Here is a 25,074-nt window from a genome sequence, read left to right on the forward strand (position 1 = left end):
TCTGCTAAGAGTTCTTCAATACCAACTTTTTCTGTGGTTTTTATATACTACAGTGAGATATTTGAACATCCATCCAGGTTCTGCATTATAAAACAAGTATGGAATCAGGAATCTGATTAGATGGCATATTCAACCCTTAGTTTTTAAAGTGGTAAGTCATATTCCTTTGAATATCATTGTATGTTCACAGATGTGCCCATTGTAGAGTTCAGTTGCAATGAAAGCAATTCATCTCACTTTGGCTCAAGATACTAGGGCTGTGCAAAGCATTCAAAAGAGGGGCTTCAAGAGTGTTACTGCAAGGAAAATAGCCCATGATCTTTTCCATAGTTCTCAGCTCTGCTTTTGTGGAGACATTTTCAGTTTACCATACCTGCCAAGGGAAGTCACATCTTTCCAAGGGTTATGCTGGATCTGCAGAGAGTAGCTACAAGATTTAAAAGCCTAACAGCCCACGGATAAAAGCTATTTTTCAGCCTGTTGGTACGGCTGGCTATATTCCTATATCTCCTACCGGATGGTAGGAGAGTAAAGAGATACCGTCCAGGGTGTGAGTCATCCCTGAGAATCTTCCTCACTCTTCCAAGGCAATGAGCCCTGGCGATGTCATCCAGTGGTGTCAGGGAACAGCCCACAATGTCTTGTGCTGTGCTCACTACCCTCTGTAATACTTTCCTATCCGCGGCTGTCAGACCAGCATACCAAACCACAATACCATACGAGAGGACGCTCTCTATGGTAGACCGGTAAAAGAGGGTCATTAGCTGTTGTTCTACCCTGTTCTTCCGCAAAATCCTAAGAAAGTGAAGCCTCTGTTGGGCCTTTCTAGCCACCTGGGTTGTGTTAACTTTCCAGGTCAGATCTAGTGAATATTCATCAGTTTTCTTGTTATTTTGGTCCCAACTGCTCAGTTCAACTGGTGTACAATTAATAATTCGAGCAGTGTATCATATCACAGCTGTGGCCCAGGTATTGATAGGTTTGATGGTGTTTTCACCATTCAATTTTGTCTTTAGCAATTGTCTCACTCTTTGTATATATTCTTTACTATTCACATTTTTTACTTGCCCATGCTTGATATTATTCAACTATAAAATGCCCAGATGCTTGCAGGTTTCATCCTCTTCCTTCCTGATGGTCAATTGGCATTTCAATTCCATTTCTGTTTGTGACTTTACCCCAATTTACTGTTACTGAGGCACATTTATTTGGACCAAATTCCATTGCTACATCTATAGTAAAAATTCTTACTGTATGTTTCAATGACTGGATTTCAATTTCTGGTTTTTCATTAAGCTTCAGATCGTCCATATATATATATATATATAAATGTCTTTTGTCATTTTAGCTAACATCAGCTTCTCTAAACTGATTTTCTTTTCATCATCAGTAATGCTGAATCTTACCAAACCATGATTTACATCTAATTTCAACTTTTAAACATTGCCATTATTATAATTTAAACTAACATTTACGGTCAATGTGAAAGACATACAGAGGATAATTCCTATTTCATATTCAAGTAAAAAAAACTTTTAAAAAATGTTGAATTGAATGTGAAAACCTGCTTTTTATTGGCAGATTTTGAAGAACATGAAGAAACAAATTTCAGATTTGGAGATCTCATTTCAGAGAAACAAGTCTTGAAAGTATTCGTCAAATTCTTCCTCCCTAAAAAGGAAAGGAAATAAATAACATACGTTCTTGAATCAGAACAAGACTACAGCAGTTTTTCTTCATATGTGCAGAGAATGCTTTACAGCAAAAGGTCCACATTCTATAGATATACCAGCAAGGGTGTGCTGACAATATTTATCTGACTAGGTAACTCAAGCTTTAGGTGTTTCTCCTTAGGTCAAAATGTATTCACTGCAAACTAGCCTTTCTACTTCTAGTAAGGTAAGGCTAGTAAGTAGGAGATTAGCTATATCCCTGAGCAAGAGCAATCCCTGCTCTGGAGATTAAATAGTGAGGAAGGAGTCTGACAAAGACTTTTGTTCTGTTGAGTTTTCTAGAATTATGGAGAAGGAAATAAAGGAATCCTAACACAGATCAAATTGAGAATAAGAAACTAACCCATCCAATCTTTCAGATACAATGAATAATTATATAGAGTTTGGTTTTATTTTGTACATACTCCAGCTAAGTGCCTATTTTCCTTCAAAAGTAATTTTTCTCTGAAATCTAATCATCTTAAGACTGGCCTCCTAAATATTTTAAAAAATTATTTTATTGTATTGTTTTCAAAATAAAGACGGAGAAACAGCAAAAAACCGCAAAGATAATATATATATATATATAGATAAAAGATATATATAGATAAAAGATTAAAGATATATATATATATCCCTGCTCTGGAGATTAAATAGTGAGGAAGGAGTCTGACAAAATAGTTAACAAGCATTTGACATATATCTCTCCTTGCTTCTCAGCTAACAAAGCGAGAGAGATCCTGTGGCTCAGAGGTGAAAACAACTGCCTAATGTGCAATCAGCCCAGGTTTGAATCTCAGAAGGGTATGGCTGACTGATGAAAACTAATAAGTTTGAAATGCATATCAGTTTCCCTTAATTCTTTGTTAGCAATTTAAAATTTACACAAATATGAGCTGTCACCGGTGTGACTACTGCCTGTCGATGGCCTTCAGGTTAGGCTGACACAGGAAATAAAGATTTGTCCCATGTTTGGGGCCTAGCAAGGTAATCTAAAAATAGTTAACAAGCATTTGACATATATCTCCCCTTGCTTCTCAGCTAACAAAGCGAGAGAGATCCTGTGGCTCAGAGGTGAAAACAACTGCCTAATGTGCAATCAGCCCAGGTTCGAATCTCAGAAGGGTATGGCTGACTGATGAAAACTAATAAGTTTGAAATGCATATCAGTCTCCCTTAATTCTTTGTTAGCAATTTAAAATTTACACAAATATGAGCTGTCACCGGTGTGACTACTGCCTGTCGATGGCCTTCAGGTTAGGCTGATACAGGAAATAAAGATTTGTCCCGACATATATATATATATATATATATATATATATATATATATATATATATATATGTATGTATGTATGTATGTATGTATGTATGTATGTATGTATGTATGTATATATATGTATGTATATATATATGTATATATATATATATATATATATATATATATATGTGTGTGTGTGTGTGTGTGTGTGTGTGTGTGTGTGTGTGTGTATTTGTTTTCTGAGGTTTTCTGAGGTGTGTGTATATATATATATATATATATATATATATATATATATATATATATATATATATTTACTACTCAAAAGATATATGTATGCATGTGTGTATATATGTGTGTGTGAGTTTGTGTACTTTGTAGTGTATGTGTATACAATATAAACACACACATGCATACATACCTACATGCTTTGTCAGTGTTTGTATAAAAATGAAAAAATGCTTTTGTTTGTTAATTAAAATTCTTTTTCTGTTTAGATAAAGTTTTAAGGAAGGCCACAGAACAGACCTCGTTTTTTCTTCTGCGTCCTGTGGTGGACCCCTCCAGAAATCTGCCTCAGAGGGACCATCTTCCTGATCATCGCTACCTGAGTCTGTTAAAAAAGATAACAATGTTTAAAACAGAATGACTTTAAGGGCATTTTCACATGTTGAGCTAGACTTAAAAAAACTTAACAAGTTTTTTTAAAAACAACATACAGCATTAAAAATAAAATGGGGAATAAGCCATACATAATTTAGTTAGGCAGATATTCCTGATCACTATCCATTGGAGTTATTATTTTTCATGGTGACAAATCAGGAACATAAAAACATGTTCATAAATACACCCAATTTTTTGTCCTATATTACAGAAGGGTTTGTGTAGCGGTAAAAGACACTGATTATAAACACAGGCAAGGCAAACCATTCAATATCACAGTAGTCCAAGTCTATGCCCCAACCACCAGTGCTGAAGAGGATGAAATTGACCGGTTCTATGAAGCCCTACAGCACCTTATAGAAGTAACACCAAAAAATGATGTCCTTATCATCATGGGGGATTGGAATGCTAAAGTAGGAAGCCAAAAGATAACTGGAATAACAGGCAAGTTTGGCCTTGGAGTACAAAATGAAGCAGGGCACAGGCTGATAGAATTTTGTCAAGAGAATACGATGGTCATAGCAAACACTCTTTTCCAACAACCCAAGAGACGGCTCTACACATGGACATCACCAGACGGTCAACACAGAAATCAGATTGACTATATGCTCTGCAGCCAAAGATGGAGAAGCTCTATACAGTCGGTAAAAACAAGACCAGGAGCTGACTGTGGCTCAGACCATGAGCTTCTCCTTGCAAAGTTTAGGCTTAAACTGAAGAAAGTAGGGAAAAGCACTAGGCCACTCAGGTATGAATTAAATCATATCCCTGTTGAATATACAGTAGAGGTGACAAATAGATTTAAGGAATTAGATCTGATAGACAGAGTGCCTGAAGAACTATGGACAGAGGTTCGCGACATTGTACAACAGGTAGCAACCAAAACCATCCCAAAGAAAAAGAAATGCAAGAAAGCAAAATGGCTGTCTGAGGAAGCTTTGCAAATAGCTGAGGAAAGGAGGGAAGCGAAAGGCAAGGGAGAAAAACATAGATATGCCCAATTGAATGCAGAATTCCAGAGAATAACTAGAAGAGATAAGAATGCCTTCTTAAATGAACAGTGCAAAGAAATAGAAGAAAACAATAGAATAGGGAGGACCAGAGATCTTTTCAAGAAAATTGGAGAGATGAAGGGAACGTTTCATGCAAAAATGGGCATGATAAAGGACCAAAATGGCAGGGACCTAACAGAGGCAGAAGAGATTAAGAAGAGGTGGCAAAATTACACAGAAGAACTATACAAGAATGAGCTTAATGTCCCAGATAATCACAATGAGGTGGTCACTGACCTCGAGCCAGACATCCTAGAATGTGAGGTGAAGTGGGCCTTAGAAAAGCTGAGCAACAACAAAGCTAGTGGAGGTGACAGTATTCCAGCTGAGCTATTCAAAATCTTAAAAGACAGTGCAGTAAAAGTGCTACACTCAATTTGCCAGCAAATTTGGAAAACTCAACAGTGGCCACAGGATTGGAAAAGATCAGTTTACATTCCAATTCCAAAGAAAGGCAGTGCCAAAGAATGTTCAAACTATCGCACCATTGCACTCATTTCTCATGCTAGTAAAGTCATGCTTAAAATCCTACAAGCTAGGCTTCAGCAGTATGTGGATCGAGAACTACCAGAAGTACAGGCAGGATTTCGAAGAGGCAGAGGAACTAGAGATCAAATTGCCAACATACGCTGGATCATGGAGAAAGCTAGGGAGTTCCAGAAAAACATCTACTTCTGCTTCATTTATTTATTTATTTATTTATTTAGTTATATTTATATACCGCCCTATTCCCTGAGGACTCAGGGCGGTTTACAGGGAATTAAAAATCCAAAATACAAAAATTAAGAACAAATTAAAAAGTATTAAATTAACCCTGTAGTCAGTTAAAAAACCCCAAATTAAAAATTCTTCCTCAGTCTGGGCCCGAGAGCTGAAAAAGCCAGGTCTTCAGGCCCCGGCGGAATGATCGGAGGTCGGGGGCAGTCCTCAGCTCCACCGGCAGCTGGTTCCAGAGGGCAGGCGCTCCCACTGAGAAGGCCCTATCCCTGGGTGTCACCCGCCGGCAATCTCTCACCGGCGGAACCCTGAGCAGAACCCATACCATTGACTATGCTAAAGCCTTTGATTGTGTGGATCATAACAAACTGTGGCAAGTTCTTAAAGAGATGGGAGTACCAGACCATCTTATTTGTCTCTTGAGAAACCTATAAGCGGGTCAAGAAGCAACAGTGAGAACTGGACATGGAACCACTGATTGGTTCAAAATTGGGAAAGGAGTCCGGCAAGGCTGTATACTGTCGCCCTGCCTATTTAACTTATATGCAGAGCACATCATGAGAAAGGCAGGGCTAGATGAATCAAAAGTTGGAATTAAGATTGCCGGAAGAAATATCAACAACCTAAGATACGCAGATGATACCACTCTAATGGCAGAAAGTGAAGAAGAACTAAAGAGCCTCTTGTTGCGGGTGAAGAAGGAGAGTGCAAAACTTGGGTTGAAACTTAACATTAAGAAAACCAAGATCATGGCATCTGGCCCACTCAATTCTTGGCAAATAGATGGGGAAGAAATGGAGGTAGTGACAGATTTTATTTTCCTGGGCTCCAAGATCACTGCAGATGGGGACTGTAGCCAAGAAATTAAAAGACGCTTGCTCCTGGGGAGGAAAGCCATGGCAAATCTAGACAGCACACTAAAAAGCAGAGACATCACCCTGTCAACAAAAGTGCGTATAGTCAAGGCTATGGTCTTCCCAGTTGCAATGTATGGCAGTGAAAGTTGGACCATAAGAAAGGCTGAGCGCCAAAGAATTGAGGCCTTTGAACTATGGTGCTGGAGAAGACTCCTGCGAGTCCCTTGGACTGCAAGGCGATCAAACCGGTCAGTCCTAAAGGAGATCAATCCTGACTGCTCTTTAGAAGGCCAGATCCTGAAGCTAAAACTCAAATACTTTGGCCACCTAATGAGAAGGAAGGACTCACTGGAGAAGAGCCTAATGCTGGGAAAGATCGAGGGCAATAGAAGAAGGGGACGACAGAGAATGAGGTGGCTGGATGGAGTCACTGAAGCAGTAGGCGTGAGCTTAAATGGACTCCAGAAGATGGTAGAAGACAGGAAGGCCTGGAGGAATGTTGTCCATAGGGTCGCGATGGGTCGGACACGACTTCGCAGCTAACAACAACAACAACAACATAAACACAGGCCGTAAATTCTAATCCCTCCTCTGGCACAAAGCCAGCTGGGTGACCTCGGGTCAGTCACATCCTCTCAACCTCAGGAAGCAGATAATGGCAAACCACTTCTGAAAATGTTGCCAAGAAAACTGCAAGGACTCACCACATAGCCACTGGGAGCTACAGCTAGCTTGAAGGCACCCATGCACAGACCCACAGTTTATACTGTAGTGTTGTGGCTTTACTACATCTTGAATGATATCTCTCGTACTTCCTTTTGACCAAACTAGCCCTTTATAATAACGATGAGCCTTCAGGTAAGATTTTCTGGACAGAGCTCATTTCATCAAAACTAATACAATTTTAAATATATATATTTGTGTCCTCGTCTCCGAATGCTGTGTAATTTTAATACGTATCAGCCTTTTATTTACTTAACAGGTCCACATTTCAGGTTACCATCTGCTTTAAAAAGTCATTTTCATTTCAGGTGTTTGTTATATAGCAAAAGGGAGCTGCATTTTAAGCTGAAACCTTGATGAATTGCACATTTCTTTGGATCTCAGAAATCAGGCTTTCTCCTAATTAGATCCTATAGTAATACATTTCTTCCTTCCATGATGTTTTTCTCCAGATCACCAGTTCCTTCTTTTCTGCTTCGCATATGAGATGATTCGAATTCTAAGATGCTTCTAGATTTCTCTACTGAACAAAAATGATTTCCTACAATTTTTTTTAAATACTAACCTTCATCAGTTTTGTTCGATTCTTCTAATGATGTTGGACCTAAAAAAAAGTCATTTTAGAAATAATTACTTCGCGTTCCGTCAAATTACACCTACAGGTGGTCCTTAACTGATGACCACAACAGAACCCAGAATTTCAGTCGTAAGTCCTGGTGGTCATAAGCTAAGGTACCACACAACTGGATTCGATTTTATAACTGTTTCTATGATGGTCATAAGTCACCATGCTTAAGCGAATCATGTGGTCGTTAAGCAAGTCAAGCATATTCAATGGGAGATTTTTAATTATAAATGTGAGTTGGTTTCCAAGCACTTGAAATGCAACCACATACTCAAGGAGCAGGGGAGGGAGGTGTCATAACTCAGAGGATGGGCCGTAAGTAGCTCTTTTGAAATTCGTCATAACTTTGAATGGTCATTAAGTGGCCAGTTGTAAGTCAAGGATTACCTGTACCATCTTATATCTAGATTGAAATTGTAACCTTACAGAGTCAGATATCCTCCTTTTATAAAATGTAGAATGCACCCGTTATTTAGCTAATTGTGAGCATAAAGGTAATCTTAAATCTTGATTATTATTTTTTTTTACCTTCATGGATCTTTTTTTTCTTTGCCTTGTGCCTGTGCGGTGAAGAGGTTCTTGACTTTTTACCCTTTAAAATTTTGGAACTTTGTTCTTGGTTGTCTTGCTTCTTTCCTGGTTTGACCTCCCTTTTCCTTTATAAGAAGAAATAAGTAATATGTCCATCCAGCTTCAAAAATGTGTAAAAATGTGTTAGAACTATAATAGTTTAAACACATATTTGCATATAATAAAGCAATCTTCTGTAGACGGTAGTTTAAATAGGAACTTTTTAAACTGTCCCAACTTTGTCTCCAGCCTGCACCAAATTAGAATAAGGAATATAAACTTTTCTCTGCTTGTATTACAGATAAATGTGAGCCAATCTTTCTGATTTCAGTTGAACTGAAATATGCCACACTGATTCTAAAGCAGAATTTACTGAATTTTAACCTGAAAAATGTCTGGAAATGCTAGCACTTAAGTCCTTTGGGTAGGAAATAGGGCTCTGCTTTCTATCAATCTGATACCACCTTGCGGGGGGGGGGGAGGAAGGGGGGGGAGAGACTGATTACTTACTAACCACAAAGACAATTGTCCTTATGCAATTAGAGGCTATACACATACAGGCAAACTTGTGCACTTGTGTAGTATTTCACGACCAAGCAATGGCTACATAGTACACAGTTTCTCTGACAAATTGGTATTAAAGGTACTAATTTCCTTCTTAAAAGGTGGATGAATAAAATATAATGGTGTTACCAATCAAGTAATAAGGCAGTACAAATAACGGTTCTGTTTATCTGTCAGGTAAATTCTCTGCCAGTTTTCCTTAAATTATGCAGCAATAAAAAATAGGTTGGTGACACAAAACAGGATGTGGTCGAAAGCGGGCCAGAGCCCCAGGAGGAAGGGGCTTGTTCCCAGAGGGCAAAGAGGCAAAGTATCTTGGAATGTCTGGGAGGCAGGAAGAGGGTGGAGGACTCTCCCTAACAGGGTTTAGTAGTTATGTGGAGAAGGGCTTCAGACTGGCATGATTTATTTAGGCGAGCAATAACAAAGAAACTACTCTGAAGTAACTCTTCAAGTTGTTCTTGGTTTCTGGGACATAGGCTTGCCTAACGTGGCCTTTTACAATGTGTTAGACTCACAGGGGTAGGCAACCTTGGCTCTTTTATGACTCACGGACTTCAACTCCCAAAATTCCTGAGCCAGCATAGTTGAAGTCCATGAGTCATAAAAGAGCCAAGGTTGCCTACCCCTGGGTTAGAGTATACTTCTTTTACCCATATTGGCTAGGATTATGAAAGTTGTAATCAAACACATCGGGAAATATATTCTAAATAGTAAATGATAACAGTAATAATAACAACAAAAAGTCAAGACTGCTGGGAACTGTACATATACTACGCTGGTACATTATGACATCCTAGGTTCTTGTGAAGACCTCAATGCATAAGATGACCAACATAAGCTCAAAATCTGGCAGCTGTGATTTTTAATCGAAGGTGAAAGATTATAGCATAAACTGACAGTGGTGATCCCAATGGTTATTGACACACTGGGTGTCCTACTTGGATGGCAATTAGAAAATCTGCACGTTGATAAAATTTCCATGTGTCAATTACAAAATCTGTATCGCTTGAATCTACACATAGACTAGGTTATTTCCTGCACTGATACAGTACAACATCCTAAGTTCTTGGGAAGAACCCAATGAGTACGAAGGCCAACACTAGCTATAGAACTGGCAGCTGTTTGTTTCACATTTATGCGTATATAATAAGTAATAGGAGCCTTGGGTGAAGTCCCAAAGCAACAGGGGTACCATTTGAAACCATCGGCCTTGATAAAATCGCTATTAGTCAATTGCAAAAGGCAGCTTTACATGCAACAGTTTATATCCTGAAACCCTTTCATACCATCGCGCAACATCATCTCCTTATCCCAGGTCCTTGGGAAGCACTTGGTAGATAGATCAAAATGCCAAATCCAGTCTAAACCTTTGTGTGACAAACCATAATAATAATAATTCATTGAAAGGTGCATTACCTGTGATGAAAATTTAATTTGAAAGAGCATTCTGGACAGAGTCCTTTAAAAAAAAAGAACATATTTTATTTATATGCACACAGAGAGACACGCATATAGATTGGAAACCACCTACAAATAGGAGGGATACCAATAACTATCATTAAATGCATACGCAATTAAAAATTAATACAATCTAGAGAACCCATTCAGGAGAGCAGTTAACAGCACTGGAATAGAAACCGGGAAACCAAGCTGGACACAAAGCCAGCTGAGTGACATTGGACCAGTCTCTCTCTTTCAGCCCTAAGAATCAGGCAAGGGTAAACCACTTCCACCAATCTTGGCAAGGAAACTGCACTGGCTGGTCCAGGGTACTGTCAGGAGTGAACACTGACTTAGCGGAGCACGGTAGATCACTAGGTTAAGATGCTGGGCTCGCGTTCCAAGACCCAGTTGCTGCCGCAGGATGAGGTGAGCTTCCATCACCCGCTCCAGCTCCTGCCGACCCCGCGGTTTGCAGGTGAGCAACTGCGAGTAAATAGATGGCTACCACTTTGGTGGGCAATTTAACAGGGACATTGAAGGAGTCCAACTGGGCAACGATGATGTCACCATTCAATTCTTTCAATCTGGAAGCACTTTGCTGCTCTTAACATGAATGCAGTAGTAACCCTGACCTGAAGGCACACTACTACACACATATAAATATTATTATTTTGAACATCAGGACTGCCATATATAAAATTTTACTTTGCATTTCTATAGGCTAACCCAGGGGCGTCAAACTGGCGGCTTGTGGGCCGGATGTGTCACAGGCAGGCCATGCCCACCCCTGCTCTGCAAAAGCCAAAAATGTCACGATACGTCACATGACAAGATCGAGTTTGACACCCGTGGGCTAACTAACCAACTCAAATTGAAATAAATAAAATATATTGAAACAAATAATGCAAATCTCAATAGGGTCACCTTTGGCCAGAATGGTTGTGCATCTGCTTGGACTATGTGATGGCTGAAAGTCAGCTGGCTAATTAACCTTCCCGATGTCCTTCATTCTCATACTCTTCCACGGATCAGGAAAAAGTAGTAGTTTGAGCCACATGGGGGTGCAGCTGATGCACCCAGAAATTAACTGTCAATCTGACATGGATTATAAGCAGAGCCCTTTCTTTTGGATATATTGTACTTAAATTTCCCTTCACCTATATTTTTAAAATACCTAATGTTATTTTTCTGCACATTTAAGATCTACTGAAAAGGAGATAATTATTGACTACATGACAGACTTACTTAATTTAACAAGTGCATTTTTCTTTTGCCCATGTTCAAGATAACCAAAATTCACCTCCCAGCTCTTTAAGCCTTCTTTTTCATCACAATGTTTGCTTCCACAAGAAAATTGCCCTGGAGAGAAATTGATCAGAACATTAAATTACCAAGATCATAAGAACTTGTACATGATTTGTACAAGTAAATAAGTTGTCGAGACTTCCATTTTTAGGGACATTATATTTAAAGATATTATTTAAGAATATTATATTTATTAAATGCTACCAAACATTAATAACGGAGAAAAGAAATTTAACATATTCATATACTCATATGCATACACATCGGTCTGATCTCTTTGGTATTTTGCATAGATGGGGAAAGGGGAAAAAATGGATAGAAATAAAAAGCATTATATTATTGATAATTAGTTATCAAAAAATGAGGATGAGCCCGATCCACAGGTGTTTCTCAATAGCTTCCGGCACTATAAATAAGAATACATTGTCAATTCATTTAATTTTTTCACCTTAACACATTTTATCTGTTGTTCCAAAGTTATTGGAATTTCTGTGAATGAGATAGAGTATTTTATACAAAACCCTCTTTCAGCCCTCTTAAATTCTCCATAATTATTTGCTTAGGGAAACATAATTGCCATAAATAAGATGTAACTTACAATATTGTTTATCAGAAATTAGCACAATCAAATATGTATAAAATGACTGAACATTCTAGCTGCAGGAATAGGCACTTATGACCATGATCTAGCTCAGTTTTTCTCAACCAGCTGGATGTGGGAATAGAGAAATAAATCTAAATCGCAGGTGTCCAACCTCGGCAACTACTGTGAATTTCAATTCCCAGAATTCCCCAGCTGGCCATGCCGGTTGGGGAAATCTGGGAGTTGAAGGCCACAAGTCTTAAAGTGACCAACACACCCCTGTTCTAAGTAAAGATGTATAATGTGTAATTAGATACATGACCCAAGATCTTTTAGGTGCTCAACCTGAAATGTACTTTCAGCTACTATGGCTTGAGGTGAGGAAACATCTGGTTCTGATGTTCATTCATTTGAATACCTTCCAAAAGGTCTTTGCAGAGACAAGAAGCATGGAAAGCTGTGCCTTGTCATTTACTTCACTGTTGTGTCTCCAACTTCAGAAGAAACATCACTCAAACATTCCAAATCATCTCTACTCCTGTCTGTTCTCAATCATTTCTGACCATAACTGTTGAACACAACTGCCCTTGTATTTTAGGGAACATGTCTCCGCACCTCAGTTTCTCTAGCTGCCTTTGAAGCTTCTTGACATTATTGCAAAACAGCAAAGGTCTTGTAAAGCGCAGGTCTCTCCTTAGACTTGCTTTCTGCTTTGACATTTAATCACCGAAGGGATATTTTAGTTAGCATTTTAAAGCCACAACAGTAAAAATTGGCTTGAACAACTGTTCCTCTATTCATTACATTTACATCAAATGATAGATGTTATCATCTTGGAAAGGGCTGTTTAAAATCATCAGGTCCAATACAAGAAAATAAAGTATAATAAATGAATTAGCTATATGTTTCTCAGAAAAACATATCTCAGTATTCTTCTTGTTTCTCTCAGGGGGAAATTCAGATTCCCTGACCGAATGACTGACGATGCATAACATGTAAAAGGTGGAGAATGACTGTTCTAGATCTTCAACTTTTCTTCCTGGCGTATTTTGACATCTTCAAAAATGACTCCAAGCGTTTCCCCAAAAGCAGATTGCTGTGATATGTAGGCTTTGCTGTAGTAATAAAATGAGTGTCATGGGACAACATGGTTTTCAGTCAAGCCCTGCTACGTAACACATTTCATACTGGATTTCTTAAGACATTATTCTGCATTTAACGCTAATAAAGTACAAGTGATATGCAGCCTCTTGGAGGGATTCATCTGGATGCCTTCAGAGTGATGCCAATTTGTATTAAGAGGTTCACCACCAAGCCTGGTTTTTGTTTTGTTTTTTTTGAAAGATTACCCTCAGACTGTCTAGCTTAGCTGAATGGACAATATCCTCAGACACTTCCATTCTGTGGTATAAAACCAATTGTAATCCTAAGACCGACACCAAAAGGTACAGAACTAAAAAAAAATTTCTACCAAATAACGCTAAGTTCTTGTTAAAAAGAAAAAAAATAAATCAAAAGTCCTGGGTTTTGAATTTCTACCCTCAACAATAACTACAAAGGAATAATTTATTTTAAGAATCAAGAGTAAATGAGTTTATTATTTACCGATAGTAACCCATACTAATGTGAATAGCTATAAGATACATACAAAGTAAAATAACCACATATATTGGCAAACACTGAGGAAAAAAACCTGAACCAAATGATTTTTAGAAAAATATACTCTTCCTAATTCTATCAGTGGATTCAGCTGCTGGTCTAGAAGCAACTTTGGGGGAATTCAGCAGAGAGGATTTACCTATGGGATTAGCTGGTTACATTTTTCAGGTGGGAATGTATGAAGGAATTTTGATCAGCTTAGCTAATATCCCAAACCTGATCAACTTTCACCTACAATTATGCAACATAACATGGAGTATCGCACTAGCACAATAACCAATGATCTACAACAATATGTGTAAATAATGCATGTAAATAAAAAACCCAGCCAATAACCCACAATTAGACACATAAATAACTTTCAGGATTTGGCAATTACAAAAATATTCGGTATTTGTGTCTTATTTTGATTTTCTCTCTGGCTGCTCAGAATACATGAACATTGCTTGTTTTAAACAAGCCAGGATTAGTTGTGGCAAAAATAAATTGAGCATGCATTAATGTATTGTTATGTGTGATTGTGATAACACTACTGTAAATTGGGCAGTGTCCATGGGTTTAGACCGGAGATGCTGAAATGCAGGTTACTGCTTAATTGTGAAATTTGTTAAATGACTTGCAGCCCAACACTACTGTTCAAAAAAATGTAATACAATCCCCCCCCCCGGTGTACCTTTTTTTTTTTAGTAGAATACAGTACAGGTAGTTCTTGACTTATAGCAGTTGATTTAGTGACCGTGTGAAGTTACAACAGCATTGAAAAAAGTGACCTATGACTGTGTCTCACACTTACGACCATCGCAGCATCCCCCGTGGTCATGTGATCAAAATTCAGATGCTTGGCAACTGACTCATATTTATGACGGATGCAGTGTCCCAGGGTCATGGGATCATCTTTTGCGACCTTCTGACAAGCAAAAGTCAACGGGGAAGCCAGATTCGTTTAACAACTGTTATTAAATTAATAATCGCGGTGACTCACTTAACAATTGTGGCAAGAAAGGTCGTCAAAACGGGGCAAAATTCACTTAACAAATGTCTTACTTAGCAAAAGAAGAGGTGCGCTCAATTGTGGTCGTAAGTTGAGGACGACCTGTATATTTTACCTTCTTTTAGTTGGCAAAGCTATTACGTACCACTGTGTAGTCAAAACTGCACATTTAGCCACGGCAAAGTAACAGTTTGAAGTGGCAAAGATGCACGTCTTTCCTAACGATATAACATCTACTTGGAGAGCAAACGGAAAACCTGAGCGCAGGTGGTCCTCGACTCACGACCACAACTGAACCCAGAATTTACGTTGCGAAGTGAGAAATTCGTTAAGTGAGTTTTGCCCATTTTAATGGCTTTTCTTGCCACAGCTGTTAAGTGAATCACTTCATTTCTTAAATTAGTAACCTGGTCGACTTTGGCTCTGCTTGTCAGAGTATCGCAAAAGGGGATCACATGACCCTGGGACACTGCAATCATCGTAAATAGGTGCCAGCTGTCAAGCATGTAAAATCATGTGAAGGTGGGGGAATGCTGCAGTGGTCGTAAGTGTGAAAAATGGTCACAAGTCGCTTTTTTCAGTGCCACTGTAACTCTGAACAGTCACTAAGTGAACTGTGGTAAGTCGAGGACTGCCTGTACTTAAATAATGGAAAAGTTCCATTGCTGGTTTCCACTTGTTATTAAAGTGAGACTCTTTATCAAAATGAAGACTGTGTAGCTCAGTGAATTAATATATCAATCGTGGAAGCCTAATTTTTCTAGCAATACTGGGTAATTTATATTATTTATAAGTTACATTTATTGTCATTTACACCACTCAGTAACTACAGCTCAGTGCAGAGTTTACAGGGTGAGATTTTAGAAGTTATAAATAGGCTAGCAAAAGCGACATAACAGCAGAACCATTACATCTGAAATGAAAAATAACTTAAATTAAATGGTGGCAAATAGCTAAAATAGCTAATAGATGCATGTCATATTGTAATGATATTAATACAGCCATTTTGCATTACAGGCAGTCCTCATCTCCACAGTTAAGCCCCAAAATTTTGTTGTTAAGCAACATGTTTGTTAAGAGAGTTTTGCCCCATTTAACGGCCTTTCTTGTCACAGTTGTTAAGTGAATCACTACTAACTTGTTACGTTAGTAGCACGTTTGTTAAGGGGCAGGGGTCTTCAAACTTGGCCCTTTTATGACTTGTGGACTTCAACTCCCAGAATCCCTCAGCCATGCTGAGTCCACGAGTCATAAAAGGGCCAAGTTTGAAGACCCCTGGTTAAGGGAATCTGGCTTCTCATTGACTTTGCTTATCAGAAGGTTTCAAAAGGTGATCACCTGATCCTGGGACACTGCAAGGGTCATAAATGCTACTTGCCAAGCATCCAAATTTTGATCACCTGACCCTGGAGATGCTGCAACGGTCATAAGTATGAAAATGATCATAATGGTCACTTTTTTTTAGTGCTGTTGTAACTTCAAATGATCACTAAATGAATAGTTGTAAAGATAGATAGATAGATAGATAGATAGATAGATAGATAGATAGATAGATAGATAGATATAGATAAGATAGATATAAATATATAGATAGATATAGATATATACACCAATATACACACAAAAGGAAACTGCAAAAATACATTCAAGAAAACGTACAACTGCATCTCACAACAATCTTGCATGCTTATGCCTCTTAGTGGTAAACTATATTATTCCTCTCTAACAATGATGTTGGATGACTATAATAACCTCATCAAACCTAATAGTAAGAATAAATTATTATATGACCAAATTATGGTATTTTAGAAGGCTAGAGTACAATTTACAACGATAAGCTCTGTTGCCTGAAATCAATGATACAACTGGTAAACTATAAATCGGTTTTTGTAAATCCGTGAAGATGCTAGATCACCACCTGGTGTTAGGAAGAGCCAACAAACATAAGGTGAGTCCCATTTTTACCTGCAGTTCTCCAGCCTTCAAAGCATCAGATTTTGGGAGCCTGAAGAGGCTGCCGTGATAGGTGAGAAAAACCCATTCCATAACAGAATTCTGTTCATCTAAGTTAGGTTCCAAGGCTCAATAAGGAACAAGAAGAAAACTTGCCTTTTGCTGATACAACTTCTTGCTCATGCCTCCATCTAAATCCAAACTGTTGGAAAGATTTTACAAATAAACAGTTACAATTTTGCATTTAAAATTCAGCAAACAAAGGAAAAAGTGGCCTCTAGATCTATTTTTATCAGAGTAAGCAATGAACAGTAATTATCAATTATGAAAACGAAGTCACATATATTCCATACATTGATTAGGAACGAGGGGCGTGAAATCAGAAATGGTAACAATAAATACAGTTGTGCTTTATGGTAGGTATTTTAATGTTGTTCATGTATTTTATTAGTTTTTTTTAATCTGCTGAATTTTGGGTAATCAATATAAAACGTCAATATAAAGAGATGAGGGGACCGTGAGGGTACTATGACAGCCGGCATTTCAAGGAACTAATTCTATAAATACTCCTTGTTCAGTGCCACTGTAATTTTGAAGAGTCACTGAGTGAGCATCATTAACTGAGGACTACCTGTATATTGAGCTAGATTCAACAGGCTGGCCATTCAGCTATATTTCCTTTTAATCATCCATCACGCTGGAATGGTTTTCCGAAAATGATCAAATGCTAAGAAGCATTGTAACCATTAAAATTCATAGCCAGCGCTGTTATCTGTTTTCATCTGTGCCAAAGGCTAATTTTAAGTCTCTATATTGATTTGAAGAGGATGAAAGAGAGGATTGAGGGTCATGTCATTCTGCTCTCTAGTTTTGTACTTGAGAAGTACGTGGGATCAAACTAATGCTGTATTTCAATCCATCTCAACCATTGTTATACTGGCTAATCTCTCTGAATCCTAACTGCTGCAGATGCTCCTCTGTGAGCGAGAGCAACGGCATTGTGACTTTTCATAAGGACACCACAAGGAATCTGTGCACCCACTTCTGGAAACAAGAATTTTCTGCTATGTGGTTTGCTCTATACAGGTGTTCATCCAAAGAAAGCATGAGTTTGCCAGTTGCAAGCATGGTGTCTATTCATAAACAAAGGATCTACATCAAACCTGTGCTATGGTTCTGCAACAGCCATTGGGAACAAATAGATCAACACTGCTTTGTTACCTAAACAAAATCTCTAAAAGCAAATTAAGTGTCCTCAAATATCTGATTCTCATGCACCAACCATAAGCAATAATGGGTTTGTAAAACAACCCTCTATATTGTCCCATTCCCTCAAACAATTTGCTAAAGAACTAAATATTATCTTCAAAACTTTGGGCCAAAACCTAAAAATTACCTTGTTGTCTCTGTATTTTCTCAGATCTGCTATACAGTATTCTTTGAATAATTTATCATAGTATTTCTTGCTCAACCTCTTCTCCCTGAAAGATAGAATTATTGATTGAAGAGAAGAAAAGAAAAAAACCATAGGGACAAAAAGAGGAAAGGCATTCCACTTTTAGCAATGGATAGGCAGAAATGCCAACAAGTTTATTTGCCATTAAGTATTAGTTGCAGCAGAAAATTTTAAAAATGGATGGCATTCATTGTTCAGTTAGCTTGCTATTAATTGATTTTTATCATGAGCTGCTTTCCTACAGTGTGTTTTTATTTCACACTTCTTAAAAGGTCTGGAACTATCTTTTGGAAGAAGAAAAAAGGCAGTATGTTGTAGAGCAGTGTTCCCCAACCTTTCTGGTTTTACAGACTGGTGTGTGTATGTCTGGGGGGGCAGGGAGAAAGGATGGTTCCACACGAGCGGTATGTGCGCATGTGCAGCTCCGTTTGTGCAAGTGGCAGGCACCCACGCACGCCACTTGCACAAATGGAGCTTTGCCCGTGCGCTCACCCGCCACTTCCGCAGCACGGTTCCAAACTGTTCTGTACCAGCCTGCTACCGGCCTTGCAGAAAAGGCAACCCCTTTACAGACGGCAAAAGGCTGGAATACGTCTGCCAAATTTATTACAAAAACAAACAAAACATGAAACAAGATACTGGAGCTTTGAAACACTATCGGAGCGGTTGCTTTCAGCAAACCAGCCCTCCCCCAAACATTCCCTTTATAAAGAGTTCAGGGCGTGGCCTCTCTTTGCCTCCTTCCGAGAAGTCCCACAGCCTTCCTCTGCTTGCTCCTACTTGACTGCCTCCTGCGTCGGGCGTCCTTGAACAGGGCCAGCTGTGGGTCATCTTCATCCACACTGTCAGGCTCACACAGCTGGGTCTCCACCAGGTAGGAGGGGCCTGGCTGGGGGCTCTGCGGAGCCTCAAAGCCATCATCAGCAAGTTCTTCAACACCCCCCTCCTCCCCCTCATCTGAGTCATCCGACCCAACTGCCGAACCCACAGGCTGACCCTGAATCACAACACAAACTGGGCCACGGCCCAGTTGTGGGCCATAGCCCGGGAGTTGAGGAACCTTGATGTAGTGATTAAAGTATTAGGCTAGTGCAGGGTTAGGCAACCTTGGCTCTTTTATGACTCGTGGACTTCAACTCCTGGCTCAGGAATTCTGGGAGTTGAAGTCCACGAGTCATAAAAGAGCCAAGGTTGCCTACCTCTGGGCTAGTGACTGGGAGACTGAGTTCAGTCCTTCTTGCCATAGGATTAAAGACAGCTGGGTGACCGTGAGGCCTGTTGTGATTCAGTGTCAGCCTGTGCTCCCAGCAGCTGAGTCTGAGGAATCTGTGGAGGAGGAGGAGGGGTTTGGAGAGCCTTCGGTGTTGGAGGGAGGCTCTGATGCACTGCAGGACTCTCAGCCTGGCCGCTCCAATCATGTTCCTCAGCTGTGTGAGGAGGCTCAGCTGTGTGAGGAGGAGGTGTCAGACTCAGAGGAGTCACAGCTGAATCTGTTCAGAGATGCTAGAAGCAGAAGGCAATGCAGGAGAGCAGACCAGAGAAAATCAATGAGACAACTCAGTGAAAAGAGGAGAAGGCATTGAGAAGCCACTCCTTGGGACTAATAACAAAAGGGGAAGGTGTGGGCAGTGCTGGTTGCTGAAGGCAACCGTTCGGAGACATTCAAAGAGAATCCTGGTCTGTTCTTGCTAATCTGTTTGACTTGTCTGACTCTTGTTGAATGTTCTGAATCATGTATTTTTGGTTGAAGAAAATATTCTGCTGCTTTTTTGTTTGAAAGACTTTATTACTTGGAACTGTAAATAAATTTGGGTTGGGTTTTTTCCAGCCTATTGATTGTTAAAAGGAAAAAAGGGTTGTCCCTGATACAAAAACAGGGCGGGTCGTAGGCTGGAACAGAACACGGCCAACCACTTTCTCTCAGTCCTAAGTAGTGGGAAATTGTAAACCACTTCTAAAATTTTGCCAAGAAAACTGCAGCGACTTATCTAGGCAGTCGCCCGGAGTCAAGACTAACCAAATATATAAGTGAATAAAAATATTCAGCAGAGATTTAAGAATTAAAATGGGAGTGAGAGGCCACATCCACACCATTTTGACATGCAGCCATCCCATTCACGCCACCCTTAATTTTGCTGACCCCATAGTACTTTTTTTCTTTTTCATATACCTAGAATGGGTCTATGCTATACTGCTACATATATAGTTTTAGTAGGCAACATTCTAAGGGCCATGTTTTCTGTTTCCACCAGCAAAACCTCAGTCCCATCCTATGTCATTCAATATATAAAAGGCCTCCTCTATCTGGCATGCCTAATATTTATTTATTTTATTTATTTAATTGAATTTCTATACTGCCCTTCTCCCGAAGGACTCAGTGCGGTTTACAGGGCAATAAAAGCACTACATACAAAAGTTAAAAGTAATATTAAATTAATTTAAGCCCTAACAATAAATAATTAAAAATACCCCAAACCCTTAAACCAGGCCGGCCTGTTCAAATAAATAGGTTTTCAGATCACGGTGGAAAGAGCGAAGGTCGGGAGCCATCCGGAGCTCAACTGGTAATTGATTCCAAAGGGCTGGCGCGCCCACAGAGAATGCTCTCCCCCTGGGGGCCGCAAGCCGACACTCTCTGACCGACGGCACCCTGAGGAGGCCCTCTCCGTGGGAGTGCACAGGACGAAGGGAAGATGACTCTGGCAGCAGGTGCTCCCGTAAGTAATATGCATGGCTACTCAATGCACCGCAACTATTTTCTTTCCTGTTGAACAGGAATCCGTTATTTTTTTATTCTTAACTTCCTTGAAATTATGGGTCAGCTGGTTGACTGTAGACTGCAACTTTCAGAGTTTGTTTGTTTTTTAAAAAAAAATTCTCTTGACTGCTACCAAGGGGCCACTGGGATTTATGCAGATGAAACGCAGCCATTGAATAAGTGCTGCTGAACACTAGGAGTTTGAGAAAGGGACTTAGGGGAATCTGTAAAATATCCTACGAACATAGGGTGATGAGGGGAGACAAGAAGTTAAAGTTTTCCCAGTGGCAGCAGCACTACTGGGAAGGGAGTGCCTATTGGTCAGGCCACAGAAGCTCAGTTAATATCTTTTCAATTGCATATCTTAACCTAGAATGAAATTAATACATTTCAAGCCCTTGGGAGTCTCCAGTTTACCAACCCGTTTTTAAAAAAGGTATCTGCTGAGGCGGGAACACTGATCTGCCTTTAGACTGGTCTATAATCATAATAAGATTTGAGTTGATCTGATCTGATCTGCCGTACAGCCAAAAGAGGACTGAGAAGGTGAGCAAAGAGGTCAGGGATTAGTCTGAAGGAAGTAATCCCAAAGGAAATCGGGAGAACCAACTGGAGTAACAAGACTGCTGGCATCGCCCATTTCAGCCAACACAGAGAAGTTTCATTTCAGACTGCTTCCCCAATGCACATCAGTGGGCCCTACATCACCTGCACAGAGCATTATGAGGTAGAACGTAAGGAAAAAAAACTTCTAAATTATTCCTACGACTTGGATGACTGAGAATCTCCATAGACACTTCTAAATTATCACATCTGAAGAAACCCTTGGGCTGTCATGGGATACTGAGATACAGGGGGAGACAAGCAGACATGTGATTAGGAGGGGGTTAATGGGCTGTCCTTGGGCCACACCAAAGAGGTTGTGGGAATCGATTTGCCCTGACGGAGAAATAAAAAAAGCTCAAGTTACCAGTTCATATCGATTTCATCCTCTTCTCTCCACAAGAATCTGTGGTTCTCCCTTATAACATCAAGATCAGTCTTATCATTTTCTCTGTGAAAAAGAAAACAAAATTGGGGCTAATAATCAAAGAGTTGTTTTTAATTAAAACTAGTAATAAAAGCTTTTCATTCTTTTGCAGTTTTTGTGAAGTTCTTACCATATCATTTCCGCCCCCTAAAAAGCTGCTCTTAATCAAAAAATCCCATCCTTGAGACTACCTTACACTACATCAAAATGCTTGAGATTTTTTTTAGATTCAGAAAAAAATTGCAAGATAACTGTATCCAGATTTTTTTATAACTTAGCAATGTTATTTTATGCATGTTCATGCATAAATGCTATCCACATTTAATCTAGATAATAGTTAAAGTGTGCTTTTTAATTCAAAAACATAGAATCCAATTCAACAATATTCTATTTATATATAGCTTTCCACTTTTAGTTCTGAATTACACAATTGGCATAATTAAAAGAATTTGTATTTTGCATACTTAATTCTTAAATATATGATAGGAATGCTCTGCTGAGAATTAGTTTAAGCATTACTACTTCTTATAGAAAGAATATTTATTTATTTATTTATTTAATAATATTTCTATACCGCCCTTCTCCCTGAGGACTCAGGGCGGTTCACAGGGCAAGAATAAAATACAAAGTTACAAATATTAAAAGGAAATTAAATAATTGCCCGATTTTAAAACAATTGATATGTTACAATTATAAAACCCCAAAGATACAATATTAAGAATACAAGAATAAAAAACCCCACCAATCCCCCATCAGGCTAGGCCGGCTTGTACAAACAAAAACGTCTTCAGATCATGACGAAAGGAGCGAAGATCGGGCGCCATCCGGAGCTCTACCGGTAACTGATTCCATAGTTCCGGAGCGCCCACAGAGAAGGATCTCCCCCTGGGGGCCACCAATCGACATTCTCTGATCGGTGGCACCCTGAGGAGACCCTCTCTGTGGGAACGCACAGGGCGCAGGGAGATTGATGCCAGCAGCAGGTGTTCCCTGAGGTACTCCGGACCCCTGCCATGTAGGGCTTTAAATACCATTACTAGTACCTTGAATCTCACCCGGAAGACAACTGGCAACCAATGCAGCTCACGGAGCAGAGGTGTAACATGGGAGTATCGGGAGACTCCCAACACAACTCTCACGGCTGCATTCTGTACCAGTTGGAGCCTCCGGGTGGTCTTCAAGGGCAGCCCCATGTAGAGAGCGTTGCAGTAGTCCAGACGAGAGGTCACGAGCGCATGAGTGACCGTGCATAAATCATCCCGGCTTAGATAGGGCCGAAAAGTGTGCATTTATTTACATAGGAACTTACTGTACTTTTGATCATCAACATGTTCAATATTAACAAGATAAGTAAAATGTAATAAGGTAATCTTTAATTATCCAAAAATTACTCATGCATAATTTAATCTTATATTTACATATGCCAAATAAATTTTGATTCTGTCTTCAATTATTGATGATTTCAGCCCTTTATAAAATGTACTTACCCTGAACGTTTGAAATCTTCTTTCTTACCACCATAGTATAAAATGTAATCATTTACAAACTTCTTATGTCTTGCATACTGACAAAATTAAGAAAATTAATGTTTTTAATGATTGCCTAATAACAACTTCATCTTAAGATCAATTCATTAAAAACTATTTCCAAAACATTTCTATAATATAATAAGGTGTAAGAGAGGACAATTCTAAAGTGATTATTATTGTTAATGATGAACAGGTTACATACATGTTATGTTATGTTATGTTATGTTATGTTGTTACGTTATGTTACATATATATTTTATATACTTGAATACCTTCATTTCTGAGGTTACACACTGTTATTACAACAACCTCTATCAAAACTGAATGTTACCTGTAGTAGTCGTGAGACCTGGAAAACTCACACAACTGTTTTAAAGAGTTGCTGACTGGTGCTATATTTACATTGAGTGTCTTGAATAATTTATTCTAAATCAAAACTGAAACACTGCAAAATTATATAAATGTGAATTCTGTAATGCTGCAGTTGTTATATATTTAAATACATACAGAGAAACAGACATTGATCATAGCTCATACAGTATGACTATTAGCTTCAGAAATGGAGGTAGTTACAATTCTTTGACTTCTTTTGATTGCTCATCTTAAACAACATTTGGAAAACACAGCCTTATGACTGCATAGGAAAGAGAAGGAACATCTAAGACATATAATTAAATAAATATATCTGTGTACAGGTGAATAGCAAAGAGAAGACAGTTTTCTCCTTATTAAATTAAATTTTCATATTTGGAAATATTGAAGTCATAGTACGAAAATGCACCCTATTAATCTTCCAGACTGATCTTTGACAATTTTCTAATGTGATTTTCTTGTCTGCCAGTTCAGTTTCCTTACTATTTTCTTTTCATTTAAAAAGAAACATCAATCTAACCAGATATCCTGTTTTCCTTTCCTTCCCACAAAATCAAGATAACCAGAAATTGTCCATGCTTGAACTCTGCCTTGAGAAATTTAATTTAAAACATACTTGAAGAAAACCACAAAGACAAAAATAAAACCATACACAAAAAAATGTTTTGAGAGTGTTTTGTTCAGGCATTATTATTTTTCCTTCTTCAATATTAGAAACAGAGTATTTTTGCTTTTCATTAAAAATATGAAAGGATACGGCATCCATTGCTATTAAATGGAACCGTCTATTTCTGGCTTCTTCCCTAGAAAAAAAGAAAATGTTATTCCAGTCATTTGGATGCTTAATGAGATTCTGACAATGTTACACCAGTGTGATGAAGTACCTGTCCCACTCATCCATTGCCACCTGTCTGTGGGCCACCTTGTCGTGCTTGTCCTTCTGGAAGGGCTTTTTGAGTAAGGCATCTTCACTGGTTGACGGGGAGAAGGGAGAAGAAAAAGGAGAGTATCTCTTAGATATTGAATTTAATTTTTAAAATCTCCTTTGAAAACAACATGCATATAATAATTGTAAAATACTCAGATAATAACTAGAATCAAGAATGATAACTTAATGATAACATAGCCCTATGGAACCAGCTCCCCCCTGAGCTTCGGATGGCCCCAGATCTCCAGTCCTTTCGCCGCGGCCTCAAAACACTCCTTTTTCACCAGGCTGACCTGGACTGACAGGGATTTTAATTATGTTTT

General features: G+C 38.9%; 1 protein-coding gene across 1 annotated transcript in view; it reads right to left on the minus strand.

Annotated features, from left to right (window-relative positions):
- Window positions 1–539: 539 nt before the first annotated feature.
- The window catches only part of LOC310641338 (protein FRA10AC1 homolog), a 35,834-nt gene continuing 11,299 nt past the window's right edge, over window positions 540–25,074 (minus strand). The window contains exons 3-14 of the mRNA XM_083364307.1: window positions 24,708–24,794; window positions 24,581–24,626; window positions 23,410–23,486; window positions 21,863–21,946; window positions 18,075–18,159; window positions 16,835–16,880; window positions 11,433–11,546; window positions 10,161–10,203; window positions 8,136–8,263; window positions 7,548–7,586; window positions 3,499–3,583; window positions 540–1,671 (exon numbers count right to left, since the gene is read on the minus strand). Of these exons, the coding sequence (XP_083220433.1) occupies window positions 1,629–1,671; window positions 3,499–3,583; window positions 7,548–7,586; window positions 8,136–8,263; window positions 10,161–10,203; window positions 11,433–11,546; window positions 16,835–16,880; window positions 18,075–18,159; window positions 21,863–21,946; window positions 23,410–23,486; window positions 24,581–24,626; window positions 24,708–24,794 (877 nt within the window). The 3' untranslated portion in view covers window positions 540–1,628. The remainder of the gene's footprint in view (window positions 1,672–3,498; window positions 3,584–7,547; window positions 7,587–8,135; window positions 8,264–10,160; window positions 10,204–11,432; window positions 11,547–16,834; window positions 16,881–18,074; window positions 18,160–21,862; window positions 21,947–23,409; window positions 23,487–24,580; window positions 24,627–24,707; window positions 24,795–25,074) is intronic.

Source organism: Vipera ursinii (genome assembly GCF_947247035.1).
Source record: "Vipera ursinii genome assembly, chromosome: 5".
Taxonomy (NCBI): domain Eukaryota; kingdom Metazoa; phylum Chordata; class Lepidosauria; order Squamata; family Viperidae; genus Vipera; species Vipera ursinii.